The sequence below is a fragment of the Ooceraea biroi genome, chromosome 11, assembly GCF_003672135.1.
Source record: "Ooceraea biroi isolate clonal line C1 chromosome 11, Obir_v5.4, whole genome shotgun sequence".
NCBI classification, from domain to species: Eukaryota; Metazoa; Arthropoda; class Insecta; order Hymenoptera; family Formicidae; genus Ooceraea; species Ooceraea biroi.
This window is the reverse complement of record NC_039516.1, coordinates 12,066,267-12,082,045: the sequence shown is the minus strand read 5'-3', so window position 1 is coordinate 12,082,045 and position 15,779 is coordinate 12,066,267. Positions and strand designations below refer to the sequence as shown.

The following is a 15,779-nucleotide window of genomic DNA, read 5'->3' as shown; positions in this document are numbered from 1 at the left end:
CTAATTGATTTGATGGATTCTGTAATAGAGTAGAATCCGTCTTTACATCTTCACGACACGTTCACAGCATTCAACTAAACGCGCTGTGTGAGATAAACACTATTGGAATTCGTTTATTTTACATTACGTTACACAGGGCAATATAACATTTTACATACCTATGGGAAACGCATATATCTCTCTTTCTTTCCCTAGTGTCGGATTGCATCAAATACTTGATCCTATCTCTGGCAGTTTTGATAACGATTATATTCTTTCTTCGTGTACGAGTACGTTGGATTTATAAGGAAAAAAAAATGCATATAAAATATAAATAGAAATCCCTCCCTCTCTCTCTCTCTCACTCGCAGCGTAATAATAAGAGTTTATAAAGAGTCTGGATCAAGCGGATACACCGACTATTCTCTCAATTTTCTATAGAGACAATTTCATGCAAAAATTTGCAGTTACACCACGTGCAACAACAACGCATTTACGTTCTTCACATTTGTTTCTTACAATAGTTGCGTTTGTTGCTGCAATCACTCTCATAAGCTTTGTTTCTTGGCGAAAAATAAACGGAGGTAGGTGATTATCGTTGGAAATCTCGCGAGAAGGAGCATCTTTGAAATATATCGCACGACCTTTACACGCTCTTGGCGTTTCTTCGTATCGGCGTAGAGGATGATTCGGGTTTCTCGACATCCCGAGTTTCGCCTCTCACGGTGAACGTGACAAAGTATCTTTTGGTGCGATCCAGTCTCTCAGTCGGAAGAGCGATCACTTGTTTCTCTTCTCCGTGTGTGACTTCCACCTAAAAGAAAAACAAGAAATGGCTTTTACGTTAATCTTTAACCAAGATGTAAAGCGAGTGTCGCGGATTAGTTGCGCGTTTCTCGCCCGCGTTATTACCGTCATTTGCCCTTTGCCGCGACTCTCTATCTTCGGAAGACGATCGGCTCGATCTGAGACGCCTCCACCCACTGCAATTGTAATCTACATTCACGCTACGGAAACTGACTCTTGCCGAGCTCTACGTACATACATACATAGACTAATAACTAATTTATACGCGCGCGTTCACACGCGAAAGAAAGAGAGAAAGTAAAACAGATGGAAAAAGCAACATCTTGCGGATTGTAGCATGCGCCAACGTACGATACGTGTAGACTGGAACGGAGGTGTAAGCACTGGTCGCGTGATGACAACGATGAGTTTTCCGCGTGCATTGCTTAGCTTCCGTGCAAAAGTCTGGTGTGGTCGGTCTTCCCTGCAATCTTCTCAATTGCTCATACAGGAACGCTTCGAATTCCCTAATGATAATCACGCTCGATGAAAATATTATATAACGTAACGAGCAATTTATAAATTTTTCTCAATGACGCTACATGGAAAAGGTGGTGTTGTATCAAAAGACGTATATTGTATAATACTACGAAAATACGAGGATAACGTAAATAGATTATCGTTATTATTAATCGGAGAGTAACCTGAACGTCAGCTGTCGATCGTATCTCGCGACACCAAGGGTGGGTCCGGACATGCCCGATCTATGAAAGGCTTCGACCTATTGAAAAATATTGAGAAACGCGTTGCAGATGTTCTTACAGATTCATGCGTTATACGTCGCATGTCGGAGCGTAATAATAATATAACAATATCAGCGGCCTTACCTGCCTTTTCACTAAGACGTGCTCATTTCCTCGACCGTGACGAATCTGCAACCTCTTCAATTCCATCAACTGGAAAAATATCTTTCTCTCGAGATGATAACGACGCAAGCTAATTTGCACGTCCCTGGTGACGGTCTCCATATCGAGAGCCTGCTGTTTCGTGGTATTCGGGCAACATTTCACGTTTCGCCTCCGTGGGATCTTTGACACCCTGGGACTCGGCTCTATTCCGCTGTCTCTGCCGCCGCTGTCGCGGCGTTGCTTCCTCCAGGATCGTTCCTCGCGGCCTTGTTCGGAATCCACGATCGTAACGAAACGATTGCTAGCTGTCGATCGTACCACCTGTGACAATCAGCGTGGACATACATTAACGTAGTCATTAAAATTGTCATTAAAATGCGAAGCGATGAAAGTAAACGTTCTCATCTGACCCGAGGTAATCGCGAATCGATTCCGGAAATTCTGCATGTCCCCGAGGCTGCGGTGGGAGTCTCCTCCTCGCTCGTACTTGGCAAAACTCGCGTCACACCATTGTCCTCTTGGTGTTCCGTGTCACGTTCCGTGTCCTCTCCGAAAGCTTCTCTGATCTCCTTCTCAACCGCTTCGTCCTCGTCCCACTCCGGGCTGTCAATCACCGCAACTATCGCACTTTGATGCGCTCGATCGGAGGATCGTTCCTCGGAGCTTCCAAACAGATGCCTCCGCCCTCGCGTCCTCGCGTTTCTTCCCGTCGATGGCCTCGGTTTCGCCGGTTCTACCTTCGGTGAACTCAAACTCTCGTCCATGTAACGGAAATTTTCTTTCTCTCCTAAAATTCTCGAGAAAATTCCACCTTTTTAAGTCGTATTTGAATTCTACAGTTACGGGCAAGCTAGCCACAAGCGTGAGATATAATTGTATCGTATCACGTATCGCGAGGAATACATGTGTCTTTTCATCGAATATAGTTAATCGTTTTACCTGCCTCCTTATCGCTCCTTTCCGTCGAGAGAATCGTTTCTCCCACGTTCAACGTGGAGGTTCTCGATCCCGTTGACGACAAGTCTGCGGATTTTCCACGCGCGGAATCATCCAAATCCGTTAGCGCTTCCCGCGTTTCAGTGCCCTCCTCCCGCAACCCGACAGTTTCGAACGAGCTTGCCGTGTCGACCGCTTTTCCGCGTTTCCGCGTTTCAGCTACCCCTTTGACGTCGTCTTTCGATGCACTCGCGGCCTCGTCCAGGGATCGTCTCGAGGGTGACGCTCCACTATCGTCCGACGCGACTTTTCTCCTGGCAGTTTCCGCGTACTCGTCCGGCCGAGGAACGACTCGGGAAGCTACCTGCTGCTTCTCCATCTTCTTCTCATCCATGTCCACACTCGTTTTTGCACAATTTTGCAAACAACTCCTCGAATCTTGCAAAACTACAGACTTGCCGTCCATTTCTTCCTGATTGTTCGAACCGTCTTTGTTCTCGCCGGAGGTGTCGATATCTAATCTATCTAAAAAAGGATTACTACAGCCAATGTTGGGCAAGTACAAATTTATTCAACTAGGTGCTACGGTCGCAAAATTGCGGTCGTTCATTTATTATAAATATTTTGCATCGGTGTCTCATTTATCCGGTTGAAAATTTCGAATCTACGTTAAGAACGTCCAAGTATAGATTCAGTTTACCGAAACGATATTCGCTATCTCTTTGTCCCGTCGTACGTCGACAATACGACAAAGCGATAAAGACAACGATTAATTTTTGTTGAGACCCTTACCTCGCGTCTCGTTTCGTTGGGCGTCTTCGACGGGCACTCTCGGCTCGGCCCGGATCCCTCGACCGAGACTTGGAGACTGTTGTTGCGCCTTTCGCTGAAATCCCATCGGAGCTTCGTCCGTTTCCCTCGTTGTTTCAAAGAGCGTTTTCGGGGTGTCTGGCACCTGATCTTTGTGAACCATCGCGGTAACGACCACTCGCTCGACCGTCTCCTGACCGGTACTGTCCGTCGCGTCTCCTCCGCGATGTTCCGCCGTTCCGCCGTCCTCGTCGTTATCGGTTATTTTCGATCTGCCGGATCGAGACGTTCTCTTCGAGCTGCGTTTGTGCGTTTTCGTGAATCTCGTCTCCTTGGTGCATTCTCGAGGAGTCTTGGATCTCCTTCCGGATACCACCTTTTCGCATTTCTTTTCGAGCGACTTTTTCACCACGATCACCTCCAAGCTGTCATCGCTTACGCTCCGATCGTCTTCCTTTCCCGAGTTATTCGAGTCCTTGGTCCTTTCTTGTCGTCTCTTTGCGCAATGCCGACGGGCACTCGCTTCGTTCTCGTCGTGAGAGTAATCGCAGCTGTCCGATGACTCGTCCGAGTGCTGGTGCTTACGCGTTCTCGTCGATCCTCCTCTGTTTCGTTTTCTTCGCGAATGACGTCGGTGATGCTGGTTGGTGCGGTTCGCGTCGTATCTACCAAGGGTTTAACAACAAGGGTTTTTAACGGGAGGGAAACTCAATATCGCGTATCCGCCCTACGAAAATTGAAACGATGGATCGAATCTTACCGCGCGGATTCGCTCCGAGCTCTTCTCTCGTCTCTTCTCGAAGACGTCTTGGACAGCCGGGTGCTGCTGCTGCTGCTGCTGCTACTCCCGGCACGTCTCACTCGGAGCTTTGCCGTGAAAACTAAAATTCGTTCCGTCGTTAGATCTCATTGACACGTTTCGGTTTGACTTACTTATTCAAGAGAGACGCGCGTCCGTATCCTCTCGGCCGACCTTTGTTGGGCGCGGTGTTACGCGATCCGAGTCGCTGTGCCGTAGTTCCGCCGTGCATCTGAATCAGTTTCGCGCAATCCCTGTGCCCTCTGTAGAGAGCTGCATCCAACGGGGTCATCGCGTTACCTCTGCTGGTTTTGAGAACGGCATTGATTCTCGCGCCGTGATCCAAAAGAACTTTGCACGCGTCGAGATGGCCGTGCAGAGCCGCGACGTGGAGAGGCGTTTTCCCGTCGTGCGTAGCGACGTCCAACGTGCTCGGTCTCCTTTTCGCCAGCCATTTCATCAATTCGATTCTGCCGGACGCGACGGCCTCGTGTCCAATTCCCGTACCTCGGACGGTTCTAACGTGCAGCGAACCGCCGTGCTGGGTCAGAATCTTGAGGGTTTCCAATTGACCCTTGGCCGCAGCGCAGAGTGCCGGTCTGTAAAAGACGTAGGAGAGTTTCGTTTCGAGGTATCATTCCGATCGCGCTCGACGGTCGTTAGGTAGGGAAGGGGCGGAATCTTACGTTCTACCCTTTCGATCCTGTCGATTCGGATCCGCCCCGAGTTTAAGAACAAGAGCGGTCGCGTCCGCGTGACCCAGAGTAGCGGCGTAATGTAACGCGGAACAACCGTTGTCGTCTACGTGGTCGGGCTGAGATCCGCACAAGTTGACGAGTGCTTCGACGCATCCCGCGTGGCCCCTCGACGCCGCGCAATGGAGCGCCGTCAGTCCGTCCTTGTCGCAAGTGCCCGCGGCCGCGGAGCCACCGGCTCTAAATCATCAGAGAGATTCCCTTTCAGACGTGCGAAGACGTCGCGGTGAAGAGCTATCAAACGAACAATCCCTCACCTCGCCAAAGCCAATACAGCCTCGACGCTACCGGCGCTTGCAGCCCACAGGATCGGTTGTCGTCCATCCTCGTCCTTTGCGTTTACATCCGCGCCGAATTCCAGAAGCGTTTGCAAAACTTTCAAGCCGACCTTTTTCGGAACCGCTAGTTCAGCCGTGGCAGCCGCACCGCAGCATTGGGCAGCGTAGTGAAGCGGAGATCCGCCACGTAAATCGGGAGTGGAAGCTCGCGCGCCAGCCGCCAACACTAGTCGAACGCACTCTGCTTCCCCGCAAACTGAAATTTATTTCTCTTATTGTTAATTCTCATTCGCATTCATCTCGATGGATTCGATTGGAGTAGCTGCGCTCTTAAAAATGCATCGGTAAGCGCGCTCTTTCTCGAAAGAGAGAGAGAGAGAGAGAGAGGGATGGCGACTCTCGACTCGAGAACGAGCGATACGCAGAGCGCGTATCTCGCTGGCTGGTCGAGAAAGGTTAGTAGGTCGTGACGTTATTCCGGTCGGCTGGCGATCACGCGAGATAGAGCCCGTTGAATTATTGATACAAGCGAAAACACGGGAACGCGCAAAACGACGTTCCACGTCGTTTAAACGCAGAGGGAAGGCGTTCCGCTCTTGGATCGTCAATTACGAGAAACGAGCCAAGGGGCTAAAGGGTACCAAACGTACCGGTCGCCCAATGAAGAACACCGTGTCCTTCGAGATCCTTGGCGTTGACATCGGCACCATTGGCTAATAAAACGGCGACTAGTTGAGTGTCGCCGGCGATCACTGCCAGATGAAGCGGCGTGTGTCCTTCGGCATCGGGGGCATTTACCAGTTGCGGTGCCGCCGCAGCAACGGCACCGCCGGTTCCCGCCTCCATGCAGTAATGGAGAGCGTTTCTCAACGTGCGATCCCTACAAGCGATCGTTTCCTCTTGTTCCTTCAATAACTTTAACACTCTCGTTCTGTCGCCCTGTTGACAGGCGTGCATCAGAGGCGTAGCGCCGATATCTAACACCCTGAAACGACATATCATCGTATCATTCTTTATGTCTTACTCGCTAATCTTGGTACATTTGCATTTCTATTTCCATTCGTTTGCGCGGAGCGGCACGACTCTGAGTGATCGCGGAGTTACGAGCACCGCCCCGTCGAGAAACTATCAAACGTCATGAAGAAAAGCTGTCTCATCGAGTACCTGTAAGGCCTCGTTTTACGGTCATCTCGATGATGATGCTGTATGGTGGGGTAAGACTGATTTTCCGATGTACCGGGCGATCTGTTCTTCGGATGATTACTCGGATATGGTGTCAGGGGAGGCAAGGACACGTCGTCGGCCACACGTTCCGTTTTCCTTGGTTGGGCGATCCTCTCTTGCGGTCTTAACGGAATCGGTGGGGTCTTGGTGTCCATTGCCCGACACCTACTCGGCGGCTACAGCTCCGAGCAGCCGCATGAAAGCATCTTTGCGCTGAGGGCGCAAGAAGAAGACGGCGCCTGGATACGTTCTGCGAGACGTGATATTGCGAGAATTACTATCGAGCATTCGATAATGGGTTGTTTGATTCAACAGACTGTAACGTGAGCAATTATCGTAGCTATACCGCTACATAAAGCGCGACCCAAATTTTCGATCCTAAATCAAAGCCCACTCCATTGACCACGTGGTGAACTGACCAGGTCACTCGCTACCATAGAAACCAACGGTCACAACAAGCACGATACCTACAAAGAAGCGTAATAGCTGATGGCACGGCAAGGTCGCCACGTGTCGAATTTTAATCTTCACCTAGCGTAGCCGTCGTGAAAGCAATTACTCGACGATGATGAAACATCAAGGATTGTTTGATCGTAGCAAACTCTAATAACAACACGGATTCCTTCAAGTCGGGACATGGCGCGAGAACCTAGCTTCCTCTATCTTTCATCATCGTCGATTGAGAATTTTATCTGAAATTTGACTCGCTTCACTTATCTTTAATATTAAATATAATATATTCGATACATTCAATAATTTCAATAAAAGCGTGTGTGTGTGTGTGAATTTGGACTTTACGCGTATCTATCTTTATTGAGAAAAAGAAACGTGCGCGCACGTGAAATCCAACGTACCCCTTGTCGTACCTCGCACCTCGCACCTCGCATCTCGCGCGACATATATATGACTATAACATGACGATGACTGAAAATCGTTATTTCGTTGATTCACCGTGCCGCACATTGCACATCGATCGTTATTGTTCCGTTAATAATTCGCCGAGGCCTTCGTATTTTCCGGGCAGCGTTAATATTTGACGGTAACATCTCGCCTTACGTGCATCTATATCGATACATCAGCCGTTCCGCGTCTGGAGTTTATCGAGATCCTGAAATCCACACACAAGCAACACGTTAAAATAATTTTAATAATCATGGTAGAAGGAAACATGGGACATTTCGAGGACATTTCCTACACATGATTCACAGAAATGCCTGTTTTGTTCCGCTTTTGCTGTAGCAAAACACGTTTTCTCAAAAATGAGTTGCATGTACCACGAGAAATTTATAATTGTTTAAACATTGAAAATGACATATATATGTATAATATCGATATCGAAATAAGATATCGCGCACATTCATGATATATTTGGAAAATGTATTAAAATGGAATCGCTATAATTATTTTCAAGTATAATATCCAAGAACGTACGTATGTAGAATACATATACTTACCCCGCTCGCGCGCGTGTTGACGTAAATTACACACGTAACAAATCGACTCGTTTGCCTCGTTCCACATTCCAAATTACAACGACAAAAACAGAGTTTAATCATCGAACGTTGCTTCGTATCGTAATCGATTCGTTCGGGACAGCGTAACACATCCCTACGGGGTAAGACGCGCACTGCGAAGTGAACACTGCTCAAGGTTCAGCATAGGCTTCGGGCGAGTTAAAGTTGCTTAGATACACCACCGCGTAACTCGGTAACGTATCGACGAAAACAGACGATTATTACTATTACTATTATTACTAGAATTTACTCGCTCATCAACTCGTCTCTGTTTCTAGCAAAGCGAAATATTTGGAATTTAACGATTAAAACGAACGTGCAATATCGTTCCCTAATTAAATGAGATTTTTCAGTGTTTCGAGTAATATTAAATTACTGCAAGAAAGTAAAAAAGTTCAGTGTCAAGTAAGAAACCGAAACGCGTTTGTCTTGACCAGTGCTGTCGACGGGTGCAGATTCTTACCGCTTAGTTGTCACACTGTGCGGATCCAAATTTTCTAGGCACATATCGATATAATAGGTAAGTATATCTATGTACATTAAAGTGAGTACGTACAATTGTGTTATCCATGTTTTGCACGACGTTTAATCTGGAATATCGTTAAGAAGAAAAAATATCATCATGCGTATATATCGTTTTCAATTTAACTTATAAGAATATATAAGTCTTGGTACGTTGATGATTGTACAATCAACACGTACAGAGAACCGGGGGTATAGCTCAGTGGTAGAGCATTCGACTGCAGATCGAGAGGTCCCCGGTTCAAACCCGGGTGCCCCCTCATGAGATTAATTTTTTCTTCGTCAATACTTTTCTGTTTTCTTTTTTTTCCTTCCCTATTACGCAGTTTCATTTAATCATCCTTTCTTTCTCACTAATAAGACAAACAAATAATATGCAGCGTACGTAAAAATCCATATTACAATACATACTCCAATAATCCAAATGCACGTCGTTATCGCGTTCAACGGATATAATTTAATTCCTAGTGGAGAGAAAAAGATAAATTCTTTTCAACCAACCAAAATTAGTCCTTATTGCCAAAGATGCAAATAACAAGAATTATAGAAAAGCTTGTCAATCGTTTAATAGCATATTTAACTCGATCCTTTCACAGTGAAAATGTAAAAGAAATTGATTTTTCTCCGACTTGTTACATGGAGGAAGGCTCTTCTTTTTCCATCGATTTCAATTTATTTTGAACTTTATACTTTATACACCGGTTGATGAATCGTTGTAAACTATGCACTGAAACCGCGTATATGCATATTATAATAGGTATATATAGGAAACAGATTATATCAACAATACGTTTAAGGCTGAAAAACTTGTATGCTATATTTGTGAACAGATATTGAAAACAATATAACATGTGAAAAGCTGTACTACAATAATTAATACAAAGTTATGTATGAAATAAAAGTCAATTTTGTGCACACCTGAATGCTTGACAGAGAAAAGGAAACATATGAAAAGACGAGCATCGTCATTGAAAATTAAAACATTTTACATCTGGTAAAATATAAGTCAATACGCCGTATATAATTTCATATCTACCCTAATATTGCTATATAATTGGCCTTGATAGGATTTGAATCTCAGTCTTTCAACCAGTTGGACCGTTTGTCAATAGTAACGTACAAGCGAAGACACTAGATTAAACGATGTATCGCCGCACTCGTTTACTCTCAACACATTCAAATCTACCTTCGCGTAGGTATCATAATTTATCAACAGTTACATTCGTATTTATACGAGTACGAACCATATCTTAATACTTGGAAGACTTTGTAACATTAGTATTATTGATTGCAATCGTTTACGAATTATTACCTATCCGTATATAAAAAATAAATGTGCTATATATGTATATGCATATAACAAATATCTTGGTAATCTAATAAGGCAGTTTGCAGCGATGCATCATATCATCATTTACGACATCCAAGCTGCTCTTCCTCTCGATCTCGAGTAATATCCGCTCCGCAAATGCAATACTCGTAAAAAAACATGAAACGTCGGAAACATTAAGAAAATCGATAACACTCCGCAATGTGATTAAGAATAGACTGATATGCCGTGGACGGAGATGTACCATATTTCTGTCTCCATAAATGTCTCCCAATGATATGTTGGCCCGAGGTGTGCGTAGCTTCTTGAACCTCTTCGCAGACTTCGACGGCGCTTTGCCATATTGTTTCTTCAAATAAACGCAAAAGATAACGTTAAAGTTAACGCGAATCTACCGTTGTACCTCAAATGAAAGAATAATTACCGAGATTGTCGAAAAGTTTATTTTTCCCAGGAGGATCGAATTTTTGTAGCTGTTCGACGCTGATAATTTTGTATTGCTTTAAACGCAGCAACGTCTCGTAACTGCAGCAGGAAACACGTTCGTTGGCAACTATGAAACTTCCTTTCATCGCGTGCCTCGCAATTTCCATTACAGCTTCCTTCACCATATTGGACTTGTCGTGTGCAGCTCCCGTGTGCAGCTTGTCAATCTTCTGCGGCTGAATGCGCAACGTGACAATTTGAAGAGGGGGGGGGGGGAAGGAGAAAAGATTTTCTCTTTCATCGTTCGATTCAAAATACATCAAAGTACATTACCTCCTGTATAGCTTGAATCATGTGCAACCATACGCGAGGTGGTATAGAATTCGCTTCGACTATACATATTATCGTGTGCGAATTATTATTGCGCTTTTTCGCAGAGTTTACATCCGGTTGACGTTCCGTCATATAACCACCAGGAAATTCATCGACGACCAATACCGCGTCCTCACCGCCCAACAGCCAATCCTCTGGATGCTTCCTGATGTAGATCGCAGAAACCTCGTCGCACCGTTCGTACGTCTTTCGAACTACGTGTTTCTTGATACCTGCGTTACAGTAGACACAGTTAGAAGATGATCCTATTCGTACGTATCGTTTATTTGCCTGATGAATTATCTACATCTATGTAATAATAATAAGTAACAACCTAAGTAAGAGGCAATAATTTCACTAGGAACTCTCTGACACCATCCTAGGATCAGTTGAAGGCACATTTTCAGATCGCATTTTATACCAAGGAAGAAGGATTTATCCCTTATAGATTGTTTCCTCATACAGTCGGGACAAGACCAAATGTACTTGTCGACGATTCTCGCGGGGCTCCACATCAGACTACGTCCTTTACAGTCGAAATGAGGGCAATTGGAAACAGTACGGATCAAACTCGTCTCTTTCAAAAAATTGCACAATTCACCTTCGTGCCCTGTTTGCAACATCCTTCGGACCGAAAAGTCAAACAGTCCACCTTGATCGCTAAAACGTTCCGAACATTCTCTGTAAAGATTTTTCACAGCTAGGTCAAATGTTCCATCGTGAAATGCTCACAGAAACTCGAGGCGAAACGCGGGTTCTCGGGACGCGAATGATCCGTAAAAACAAGAACGATATTTCTTTTTCTCAATTTCACTCTTTATCTATCGTTGATCCCAGATGCTGACACGCGAATCTATAATTACTTTTATAAAAGATGACGCTTGCAATCTCTCACAAACTTACCCTGAATCTTTATCCTTTTCTTCACAAGCGTTTTTCATCACGAATCGTAGGAAAGCAGGCAAATATTTATCTCAATTAATTAATTATTTTCGCCTTTAGCAGACAACGATGAATAAGACATCTGCTCGGATTTAAACTAAAAGTGAATAAAAAAGAAAGAAAAAGGAAAACAAACAATAAGACTCTAACACTAAAACAGAAAACAATCGAGCAACCGTGGACAACCGTGGGCGAACCCATGACTTATCCGCCTATATAAATACGATTGTGCCCTCTATGGCACAACTCGAGAAAGTGAGCAAGAGATATTTTTTCGTTCGTACAGATGGCGGCTAATTCCAAGAAAATTGGACAAAAATTTGATCTCAACCAATCCAGGACACGTTGATGTCACACGTGTCGATTGTCCGAAAATCCCTATGGTAAACGAAACGTTGATTGGCTACCACGGTATTCCCTAGACAACTCGCGCGCAGCGCTGCGTTGCCGCGTTATCCGTCTGTTTTCTAGTTGACGTTTCTTATCGTTTACAAGCTCAGTGCTCGACATACGTCGGTGCACTGGCACTGGCACTGGCACTGTCCGACTCGGCGCGTTAACGATCGTAAACAAAGTACGATCCGTCGAGTCGAGTAACCTTAAAAAGAATTGATCTTGATCTATCCGAAAAGCTGCAATCGCGGAAAACAAAGTTGTATTTCCCCTTCTTTTTTGTTCCTCTCCGCGATATCAATTAATTTATTCACGCTTTTGCTCTCTTTCACTCGGCAGAAAAACCAGTATCTCCAACGAACGAGGTTAACGCGAAACAGCACGAATCGCGAAAATGGATAAACATTTCGAAAGAGCTTCGTAATAATGTGAGTATTCAAAATGAAACGAGATTAACGATCAACGTTAGGACATTAACGGAGCTTTCATTCGGAATAAGACAATAATGTCGAGTCGAAAGATGAGAAAAGGAAAGTATAACGATAAACAATATTTCAGGTCGCGGCACGCTTACCTCCACTGTTAACACTGCGTACGCGAGTGACATTTATCATCGTAGGCAGCATTGATCCGTACTGAAATTTCTTCATCAAAGATGGATCAAATGCTTCCTAGTCCCGGGGGTTTCAGCATACCCAGCATCGGTACGCCGTTGCATCAACCAGAAGAGGATCAGCAGATCTTGCCAAATGCGTTGCAGCAGCAGCAGCAGTCGCAGCAGTATCAATTACAGCAATTACATTCGATGAGTCCGAATATGCAGAGTGGTATGCTGATGATAACGACACCACAGAAAACTATGCACACGTATGCTCCGACTCCGACGTTTGCGACGCCACAAAGCCTCATGCAGCCACAAACGCCGGTAATTTAATAGGAACGTGCGCAGAAACATTGCCAATGGGCGATACCGTGGACACATAATCGTTAATCGCGAAGGAAAGAATATTTATTCGCAAACATGAGCGACGACAAAAGCAAGAAGATGAGACGTAAAATCCATAATGAAAACGTATTAGTTTTATCACGTGGGCCAATCTTGTGCCTTACTCGTAACGTTCTTGATGGTAATTTCCTAACAGTTTCGATACATAAAAAAAAAATGTTATATTTTTTCAGCAAAATATGATGTCTCCCATAGTACCGCAGAGTAATCAGATAGCACCACCGTCGATAGGTCCCGCTACGCCAGGTCCAATGACGCCGATGACGCCAGCTTCCGCAGATCCCGGAATATTACCGCAATTACAGTAAGTAAACGATATATCTATAATACTCTCGATATCAGACAGCTGCAATATTTTCATTCCCTTTCAGGAATATCGTGTCTACCGTCAATTTAAATTGCAAACTTGACCTGAAGAAAATCGCCCTGCATGCCAGAAACGCCGAATACAATCCAAAACGATTCGCGGCCGTTATCATGCGAATAAGAGAACCAAGGACCACTGCACTCATATTCAGTAGCGGTAAAATGGTTTGTACGGGCGCAAAGAGCGAGGCAGATTCGCGTCTCGCTGCGAGAAAGTACGCAAGAATCATCCAGAAGTTGGGATTCCCCGTAAGTATCTTTAATTTGACCAATCCATCGATCAAACGACACGAAACAAATACGTGTATACGTTAATCATCCTTTTCTCTCTCTCTCTCTCTCTCTCTCTCTCTCTCTCTCTCTCTCTCTCTCTCGACATTGCTCTCCTCACTTTCCTCAAGTTACCGCGTGTCCCTTTATCAACGTAAAATAGCATCTAGTAATAACGATCCACATGGAAATTCTCCGTTCTAATTGACACTAGACTTTTGATACCTGACAGGCAAAGTTCTTGGATTTTAAGATCCAAAACATGGTCGGCAGTTGCGACGTGAAATTCCCGATTAGATTAGAGGGTTTGGTGCTCTCTCACGGACAATTCTCCTCGTATGAACCAGAACTATTTCCAGGTCTGATATACAGAATGGTGAAACCTCGCATCGTACTGCTGATATTTGTTTCAGGAAAAGTGGTATTGACAGGTACGTACGACGAAGCGTAATCACGTGTCATCACGTGCAATTTCGCTATAATCGATTCGCGATACGCATTGATATCGTTGACACGTGTGTGTATGTTACCAGGAGCAAAGGTACGCAAGGAAATTTACGAGGCTTTCGACAACATTTATCCAATCCTAAAGAGCTTCAAGAAGCAGTGACGCGCATGCTTGCGCACAATGGTGATCCGTCTATCGGATAGATCATACGTTCGACGTCGTTTTTTTTCTTCACCTTCCTTTTTTCAAAAGACAACTACACGGAGGAGCGTGTTAGAAACTCGATATCACGCTATCGTACATCGTACGTCGTACAATCTCGGGTGCATCCGCAATCGTTCGATATTCGAAACGTTGGAAAAAATTCGGATGTTTCTCGCGTTCACGGACTCTTGGGAGCAATCGGTGAAAGCGAAAACAAGCGTATACAAAGATAGAATAAAGAAAGTCAAAGAGAACAGAGGAAGCAGACAAAAGAGAGGGGGAAACATTCCTCCGTTACGTTGGGTAAAATTATCTTTTTGTTTTTTCTTCCTTTCGTTCTTAACTTGTTTCACATAGAATTACGTGGTTGTTAAACGATCTTGAGTGAACCTTTCAGACACCGTTATGTCGTGTCGTGCATCGCTTGACTCGTTTGAGAAATTTTACGGGTGATACTCATAGTCTACTCTTCTAAGGAGGCAATGTCCAGTACACCGTTTGGATATTAATACTGTTCGTCCATTACTTGACAAGTGGGTCAAGATTATATTTAGTACAGGCTTAATGTAAGAACAGACTATGAATATGTCCTATATCTTGTATGGAACGTAACGTACAATGTATATATACATATATATATATATATATATATATATATAAAAATATAGAAAAAGATGACCGTGAATTGTCCAATATTTCCAATTGTTGCTACGACATGACGCAGATTCATCGATACTCGGAAACTCATCTCATCCAATGGAATACACAATAAAGTTTGATATAATTTTACATCAGATGTAAAATCCTTTCCTTACACCTTGCCCTTTTTTTCTCACAGCACAATGACTATTAGTAAAACATTAAAAAAAGTAACGGACAGGCAAGATATTATTTGCACTAAATATATACCAGGACTGTTATTGTTTCCAAGATTCGAAGCTTCGAAGTTTCAAAAGATTTCGAAGAAACGAAGGAAACTTTACGCAATAGCACAACTTGTTAGAAGCAACATGTAAATAATTAATCGTCCAAATAAGTCGAAGGCGTGTGGTCCTAATAACAAAACACTTGAAACCGGAAACATTATTACTAATAAATATTATTAAATATTACTAAAGTATTAATTAATATTAATATTACGAATAAAGTACATAATAAAATGTTGTTAAGAATATATGTTGAAAACGTTTCTAATTGAAGAAACATTGAGTTTGATTATATTATTAGTATATGTATCAGTATGCGTATGCGTATCAGTAATGCGGTGTATGTGTAATTAAGATTAATAGAAGTTTCAGTAGCCCATTTTATGATTTTTAATAAGATTTTGTTCTTTTTCATAACCTTTATTAGTAACGTTATTTAACATTTACTAATGCATTTTGTTTTTATACCAAGTATAAATGATAATTAATTATACACGCTACGCTTGATTGCGATTCTACAATCTGTAAATGACTCTTCTCAAACTTTTTAAGTAGATCATACTCGAAGAACGTAACACACGTTTT

The 15,779-nt window shown here is 43.8% G+C and overlaps 3 protein-coding genes, 1 long non-coding RNA gene and 1 other non-coding gene across 11 annotated transcripts; 3 read left to right on the top strand and 2 right to left on the bottom strand.

The window, feature by feature from the left end:
• Positions 1-88: 88 nt before the first annotated feature.
• Positions 89-8,094, bottom strand: LOC105275221 (inversin). 6 transcript variants are annotated; one of them, XM_020030328.2, is made up of 17 exons: positions 7,930-8,087; positions 7,330-7,583; positions 6,947-7,167; positions 6,416-6,725; positions 5,902-6,236; positions 5,231-5,507; positions 4,905-5,153; positions 4,393-4,817; positions 4,180-4,300; positions 3,402-4,084; positions 2,613-3,134; positions 2,084-2,484; positions 1,653-1,994; positions 1,470-1,546; positions 1,138-1,292; positions 892-962; positions 89-793 (listed from the first exon to the last, which is right to left on the bottom strand). In XM_020030328.2, the coding sequence occupies exons 4-17, from the start codon at positions 6,628-6,630 to the stop codon at positions 626-628; spliced, it is 4,041 nt and encodes a 1,346-aa protein (XP_019885887.2). In that variant the 5' UTR covers positions 6,631-6,725; positions 6,947-7,167; positions 7,330-7,583; positions 7,930-8,087; the 3' UTR covers positions 89-625. The 6 variants fall into 6 exon arrangements, with proteins under 6 accessions (XP_019885887.2, XP_011330214.2, XP_019885886.2 ...); XM_011331912.3 differs by lacking the exon at positions 6,947-7,167 and having other exon boundaries at positions 892-975; positions 7,930-8,088; XM_020030327.2 differs by lacking the exon at positions 6,947-7,167 and having other exon boundaries at positions 6,416-6,942.
• Positions 8,095-8,097: 3 nt separating this feature from the next.
• Positions 8,098-9,686, top strand: LOC105275215. The gene is made up of 2 exons (XR_893202.3): positions 8,098-8,182; positions 8,268-9,686. It is a non-coding gene; the product is annotated as an uncharacterized LOC105275215 (long non-coding RNA).
• On the top strand, positions 8,700-8,771 carry Trnac-gca. Its single transcript has one exon. It is a non-coding gene; the product is annotated as a tRNA-Cys (tRNA).
• Positions 9,308-11,779, bottom strand: LOC105275216. Of its 2 annotated transcripts, none has more exons than XM_011331903.3 (5): positions 11,543-11,779; positions 10,974-11,320; positions 10,601-10,872; positions 10,266-10,497; positions 9,308-10,190 (listed from the first exon to the last, which is right to left on the bottom strand). In XM_011331903.3, the coding sequence occupies exons 1-5, from the start codon at positions 11,578-11,580 to the stop codon at positions 10,018-10,020; spliced, it is 1,062 nt and encodes a 353-aa protein (XP_011330205.1). In that variant the 5' UTR covers positions 11,581-11,779; the 3' UTR covers positions 9,308-10,017. The 2 variants fall into 2 exon arrangements, with proteins under 2 accessions (XP_011330205.1, XP_011330204.1); XM_011331902.3 differs by having other exon boundaries at positions 10,266-10,503; positions 11,543-11,777.
• A 297-nt stretch (positions 11,780-12,076) lies between these two features.
• Positions 12,077-15,062, top strand: LOC105275213 (TATA-box-binding protein). The gene is made up of 7 exons (XM_011331901.3): positions 12,077-12,233; positions 12,314-12,402; positions 12,533-12,899; positions 13,154-13,284; positions 13,352-13,595; positions 13,849-14,047; positions 14,150-15,062. The coding sequence occupies exons 3-7, from the start codon at positions 12,630-12,632 to the stop codon at positions 14,224-14,226; spliced, it is 921 nt and encodes a 306-aa protein (XP_011330203.1). The 5' UTR covers positions 12,077-12,233; positions 12,314-12,402; positions 12,533-12,629; the 3' UTR covers positions 14,227-15,062.
• Positions 15,063-15,779: the final 717 nt, after the last annotated feature.